This window comes from Nicotiana sylvestris, chromosome 12, assembly GCF_000393655.2.
Source record: "Nicotiana sylvestris chromosome 12, ASM39365v2, whole genome shotgun sequence".
In the NCBI taxonomy this organism is placed as follows: Eukaryota; Viridiplantae; Streptophyta; class Magnoliopsida; order Solanales; family Solanaceae; genus Nicotiana; species Nicotiana sylvestris.
This window is the reverse complement of record NC_091068.1, coordinates 82,248,164-82,254,909: the sequence shown is the minus strand read 5'-3', so window position 1 is coordinate 82,254,909 and position 6,746 is coordinate 82,248,164. Positions and strand designations below refer to the sequence as shown.

The 6,746-nt window shown below is 44.2% G+C and overlaps 3 protein-coding genes across 3 annotated transcripts; all 3 read left to right on the top strand.

Moving 5' to 3' along the window:
* The first annotated feature begins 220 nt into the window (after window positions 1-220).
* Window positions 221-1,768, top strand: LOC138883285 (uncharacterized). The gene has a single exon (XM_070163964.1). It carries the CDS (start codon window positions 221-223, stop codon window positions 1,766-1,768), a length of 1,548 nt encoding a protein of 515 aa, XP_070020065.1.
* A 363-nt stretch (window positions 1,769-2,131) lies between these two features.
* On the top strand, window positions 2,132-2,794 carry LOC138883284 (uncharacterized). Its single transcript, XM_070163963.1, has one exon. It carries the CDS (start codon window positions 2,132-2,134, stop codon window positions 2,792-2,794), a length of 663 nt encoding a protein of 220 aa, XP_070020064.1.
* Window positions 2,795-5,403: 2,609 nt separating this feature from the next.
* LOC138883283 (uncharacterized) lies at window positions 5,404-5,802 on the top strand. Its single transcript, XM_070163962.1, has one exon. The coding sequence runs from the start codon at window positions 5,404-5,406 to the stop codon at window positions 5,800-5,802; it is 399 nt and encodes a 132-aa protein (XP_070020063.1).
* Window positions 5,803-6,746: the final 944 nt, after the last annotated feature.

The following is a 6,746-nucleotide window of genomic DNA, read 5'->3' as shown; positions in this document are numbered from 1 at the left end:
ACTCTGGGCAGAATTACTCAGATTATATTTGTTACGTCCGTGTGTGTCTTTGTATAAGGCATAGTTTGGCGTATCAAATTTTGGCGCCGTTGCCGGGGAATTAATGGTGTTATCAATTACAATTGATAGAAGTACAAAAATTCTAAGTGTAGTCAGTTTTCTCTATACCCAATCTTTTCATTGAAATTCTAACGTTTGAACTCTTGTGGAAAGCAGGTGTATGCCTAGAAGTTCTTCGAGGATTGGAGAATTGTTAGAAGGACTCTCAGACCCTGAGAAAACATTCAGGGCATTGAACCGTGCCAACAAAAGACTTCAACAATCTCAACAATCACACCAACTCGAATTTGACATGGGTGACGTAGATAACGTCAACGGAAACGTCAGGAATGAGCCAGCCGACTTAAATGTCAGAAGGGTGGCACCTCTTGTGCCTGAAGCTGCACTTTATGACTGGCCCATAGCTGATAATCTGGCCACTGCCATAGTTGTGCCCACAATTCAAGCAGAGACATTCCAGATCACCAACAACATGCTGCATCTACGGCAAAATAAAGGACTGTTCTCCGGGTCACACATTGAAGACCCGCAACAACACTTGAAGAATTTTCTGTCAATTTGTATGACCCAAAGGCAGCCAAATGCAACTCCGGAAGCTATCAAGCTGCTACTGTTTCCATTCTTGGTAACCGGGGAAGCTCAGACTTGGCTAAATTCGCTCCCAATCAACTCTATTAGAACCTGGGAGGAATTAGTCAAGCAGTTCCTGAACAAGTTCTATCCGCCTAACAAGACTGCAAAACAGATTGATAACATATTGCAGTATAGGCAGCAACCCTCTGAGTCCTTGCAAGAAACTTGGGAAAGATTTAAAGGGATGTTAGTGAAGTGTCCTCACCATGGCATTCCAAACCAGATGCTCGGCCAGAGATTCTACATGGGGCTAGCTGACAATTTGAAAGCAAATGTGGATGCGTCAGCTGGAGGTGCATTTTTAAGTAAAATATTCACTGAGTGCAAAATCCTTCTCGATAAGATGTCACAAAATTTAGGGTGGATGACTAGAGGTACAACAATGGCACCCATAGTGCATTCAGTTCCTCTTGACCCAAATAATTTGCATGCAGAGAACATGGACACACTCATGACGCAGATGAGCATATTGACAAAGAAAATTGATGAGATGAGTACAAAACAGGTGCACATTGTTGATACAACAAATGGAGGACTGTGTACACCTTGTTTTAATCAGTCTTATGTGTGTTCATGGAGCAGAGAAGGTGAAAATCAAGGGGCAAGGGAAGATATGAATTATGTCAACAACTATGGGGGTCAGAGGCAAGGAGCACATCAGTGGAGACCGCAGCAAAATCAGCAGTACATGCCTAATATGCAGCAGCCTGGGGGTATGCACCCTCAAAACCAATTGGTGCCAGTACCATATCAGAAACCACAGGGCTATCCACAGCAAAATCAGCAACAATTGACATACCAACCACCCCCTCAGCAGCAAGATAACAACATGGTGGAAATCAGGGGTATGCTTCAGCAACTCATTGGGACAAATAATAAAGTGCAGGAAAAATTGGCAGTGCTTGATTCAGCCATAAAGAATATTGAAACGCAGCTGGATCAGCTGTCCATGGCTTTGAACAACCGTCCTCTGGGAACTTTGCCTGCAGACACAAACATAAACCCCAAGGACCAAAACCCGAATCAGCTGATGGCAGTAAGTCTCCGGAATGGGAGAGATTTAGACAGAGAGTAGAAAATTGCACAAGCCAGCAAGGACACTACACCAGCCACTCCAGTTCAATTAGAGGTAGAGGAACCAACAGAACTTACTGAAGTGGTGGTTGAGCAGAGTCAGGAGGAAAAAGGCAAAGAAAAGATGAATGAGCAAGTTGCAGAACAGGTGGCACCTCTTGTGCCAGAAAATTCTAACAGAGAGAAGCCAGCAAGCAATGCACAAAGGGTGATACTTGCACCCTTCCCTCAGAGACTGGTCGAACAAAAGAAGGTAGACCAATATAAAAAGTTCATGGAGATGCTGCATCAAATTCAGTTGAATATTCCTTTGATGGATGCCTTGAGGGAGATGCCCGATTACGCTAAGATGATGTAAGATCTAATGTCACGGAAGTTTGATTTTCAGGATCTATCCATTGTAACTTTGACACAGACCTGCAGCGCAGTGGTGGCAAAACCGATGGCTCAAAAGATGTCGGACCCAGGTAGCTTCACTATTGCATGCACAATTGGAAGTTATGCCTTTGCAAAGGCATTGTATGATTTGGGAGCCAACATAAATCTGATGCCGCTGGCTGTGTACACCAAACTGGGCATTGGTAGAGCTAGGCCAACTTCGATGCTACTACAGCTGGCTGTCCGCACAGTGAAGAGGCCCACTGGTATTCTTGATGTTGTGTTGGTACAAGTGGGGAAATTCGTGTTCCCTACAGACTTTGTTATCTTGGATTGTCAGGTGGATGAAGAGATACCCCTTATTTTAGGGAGACCATTTTTAGCCACAGGGAGAGCACTGATCGACTGTGAAACTGGGGAATTAAAAATGAGATTGAACGATGAGGAAGTCATATTCAATGTTCAGCAATCTATGAGGAGACCAAGTGAATATGCTAATTGCTCTCTAGTGGAAGCAGTGGGTGTAATCCTGCAAGAAGATGATATGACCCTAACTATAAAAGATCCATTGGAGACATGTCTGACGAATTTAGAAGAAATGAATGGTGAAGGGTTAGCTGAATGGGTCATGGCACTGGAAGACCGATGATTTTGGTCAAGGGAACCTCAGTTCGAGTCCCTTGAGCTAGAAAAAGGGTCACTCTTCCAGCAAAGCCATCAATAGAGGAACCACCCAAGTTGGAACTGAAGCCACTCCCAGATCACCTCAGGTATGTGTTCTTAGGCCCTGATTCGACTTTGCCTGTTATCATATCATCCGGTTTGTTAGATGTGCAGGTAGAACGACTCGTACAAGTACTGCAGGAAAACAAGACTGCCATAGGCTGGACCATGGCAGACATAAAGGGTATCAACCCAGCCTTCTGTATGCATAAGATTCTTCTGGAAGAAGGGCACAAACCTTCCAGGGAACACCAGCGAAGGCTGAACCCAAACATGAAAGAGGTTGTAAAGAAAGAAGTAATCAAATGGTTAGATGCGGGAATCATCTTCCCCGTCTCTGATAGTAATTGGGTCAGCCCTGTCCAATGTGTGCCGATAAAAGGGGGAATGACTGTTGTAAAAAATGAGAACAACGAGTTGATCTCAACTCGTATAGTCACATGGTGGCGTATCTGCATGGATTACAGGAAATTGAACACAACCACCCGGAAGGACCATTTCCCCCTACCTTTCATTGACCAAATGTTGGACAGGCTGGCTGGGAGATCGCACTTCTGTTTCTTGGATGGATATTCGGGGTACAATCAGATATCAATATCCCCCGAAGATAGAGAGAAAACGTCCTTCACCTGTCCGTATGACATCTTTGCCTTTCGGAGAATGCCTTTGGGCTTTGCAATGCACCCGTGACTTTTCAACGGTGCATAATAGCCATCTTCACAGACATGGTGGAGGATATTATGGAGGTCTTTATGGATGATTTCTCCGTGGTGGGAGATTCATTCGAAGATTGTCTTCACAACTTAAGGAGAGTGCTTAAAAGATGTGTGGAGACAAACTTAGTGCTAAACTGGGAGAGCCATTTTATGGTACAAGAAGGTATAGTCCTGGGGCATCGAGTGTCCAGTAAAGGAATTGAGGTCGACCATGCTAAGGTTGACGTGATTGAGAAGTTACCAACGCCCACTTCAGTCAAGGCGGTGAGAAGTTTTCTTGGACACGTTGGATTCTACCGGCATTTCATAAAAGATTTTTCCAAAATGGCTAACCTATTGTGCAAACTCCTTGAAAAGGATCAGCCCTTTGTGTTTTCTAATGATTGCAGGTTGGCATTTGAGGAACTGAAGAAGAGATTGATCACTGCACCCATCATTGTTGCACCCCAATTGGGAGCAACCATTTGAGCTCATGTGTGATGCCAACGACTATGCTATAGGAGCAGTCTTGGGGCAGCGAAAAGATAAGCTGATGCACCCGATTTACTACGCAAGCAGAACGCTAAGCGGTGCACAGCTCAATTACACAATGACGGAGAAGGAGATGTTAGCGGTGGTGTTTGCGTTTGACAAGTTTCGATCATATCTGATTGGTTCCAAGGTAATTGTATACACTGACCATGCAACACTCAAGTACCTAATTGAAAAAAAGGAGTCTAAGACGCGCCTGATTCGTTGGGTGCTACTGTTGCAAGAATTCGACCTCGAAATTTATGACCATAAGGGCACAGAAAATGAAGTCGCTGATCATCTATCGCGACTTGAAGGAGTTGAAAAATCAGTCGAGGTCGAAGAGATCCTGGAAACCTTTCCAGAAGAGTAGCTGCTCGCAGCCAGTCTTGAGGAAGCGCCATGGTATGCAGATTTTGCAAACTACCTAGCCTGCGGTATTGTTCCCTATGACCTTTAATCTGTCCAAAAGAAAAAGTTTTATCGTGATTGCCGCATGTATTATTGGTACGAGCCTTATTTTTTTAGAATTTGTGTTGATAATATGATCCGGAGGTGTGTCCCCGAGATAGAACAATCTTCTGTTTTGCAGGCTTGTCACGCATCAGCATATGGAGGACATTTTGGAGGAGCCAGGACAACTGCGAAAGTGCTAGAGGCCGGGTTCGTTTGGCCAACAGTGTTTAGAGATGCACACCTATGGGTGATGGGCTGCGACGAATGTCAGCGAACCGGGAACATTTCCTGTCGCCACGAGATGCCCATGAATCTGATTCAAGAGGTAGAGGTGTTTGATGTTTGGGGGATTGACTTCATGGGCCCCTTCGTCAGCTCATTTGGCAATAAATACATACTTGTTGCTGTGGATTACATGTCTAAATGGGTGGAAGCTGCAGCGTTGCCCACTAATGATGCAAAAGTGGTGATAGGTTTTGTGAAAAAGAATATATTCACCCGATTTGGGATACCAAGAGCGATCATCAGTGATGGAGGCACTCACTTCTGTAACAGAGCCTTCGAGAAATTGCTTGCAAAGTATGATGTACGCGACAAGGTGGCTACCCCTTACCATACACAAACCAGTGGGCAGGTTGAAGTGTCCAACAGGGAGATAAAAAGTGTACTAACCAAGGCGGTGAATGCCACACGAACTGATTGGGCAAAGAAGCTTGATGATGCACTCTAGGCCTATAGAACTGCGTTCAAAACACCAATAGGTATGTCACCATATATGTTGGTATTTGGGAAGGCCTGTCATCTGCTGGTGGAGCTAGAACATCGAGCTTGGTGGGCACTGAAACAATTGAACATGGATCCCGAAGCAGCTGGACAAAATCGACTGACAGAGTTGCATGAGCTGGAAGAATTTAGATATCAAGCCTTTGAAAGCGTGAGGCTCTACAAGGAAAGAATGAAGAAGATGCATGATAAGCACATTGTGGACAGAAATTTCAAACCCGGTGATAAGGTATTATTGTATAATTCAAGGCTGAGATTGTTTCCGGGTAAGTTAAAGTCCCGATGGTCAGGACCATTTAGAGTGGTGCAAATGTTCGCAAGTGGAGTTGTCGAGATTGAGTCAGAAGATGGGACAAACAAGTTCTCAGTAAATGGGCAAAGGTTGAAACATTACCTTGGAATAGCTGAAGAAAAAGGGAATACAATGGTGATCAATTTGAAAGAACCCCAGTACGCGAATGAGGAGTAAAGGCCCAACCACTTGCATCGTGTCACGACGATAAATCAGGCGCTGCGTGGGAGGCAACCCAGGAATGTATTGTAAGTGTAGTATGTAACTTCGTGTAAAAAAACAAAAAAACAAAAAAAAAAACAAAAACAAAAACAAATATTTTTGCCAGCTGCGACCGCGGCCAGGACCGCGGATGGACCGCGGACCGTGGCGTCGACCGCCGAAATCACTGAGCGATTCAGTTTTTCACCACAGCCGCGGCTCGGACCGCGGGAGACTCTGTCTCAAACCGCGGCGTCGACGTCCGCTGAAATTTAACTTTTTTTATTTTTTTTATTTTTTTTCCCACTCTTCGTTTTAATTTTAAAACCCTTCCCTATATCAAAATAAACAATCCCCCCTCCTAAAATCCCCACTTCTCTCTCTAACCCTCCCCTCCATACTCTCTTCTTCTTCTTCCTTCTTCACAACACCCCTCATCTTCTTCCCCCCCAAGGTATGTTTTTCGACCCCCCCTTTTCCTTTCCTTCTGTTGTTTTTGTTGCATTATGCTAGTTCATGTTGTTCTAATATAGTGTTAGTGATAGGATTTTGTTTTGTTTAGTTCTTCTTCTTCTTTTTAGTGTAATTTCGTTTTTAGCATATATCTGGTGAAAAGGCTGTGTTTTGAATGTTTGGAATGGTGTTGTTGGTGGGTGATGGTTAACAGAAAGTGTGGAATGTGTGGGTGTAGTAGATAGTTGAATTGGGAAAGTTTTCTTGATTCCCTTGGGACCATGAATATGAAGAAAATGCCTTGTCCACAATGTGTTTGAGAAATTGCCTTAATGGTGATATAAGGAGATGTGGTGACATGGTTGTGGTGAAGTCTGAGTAACCACCCATAGCCACACATTTTAGGCTCATCCTAATACGTGCTTCTCTGTTTTGACAGGTATTATGAGTTTAGCCCGTAAGAGACG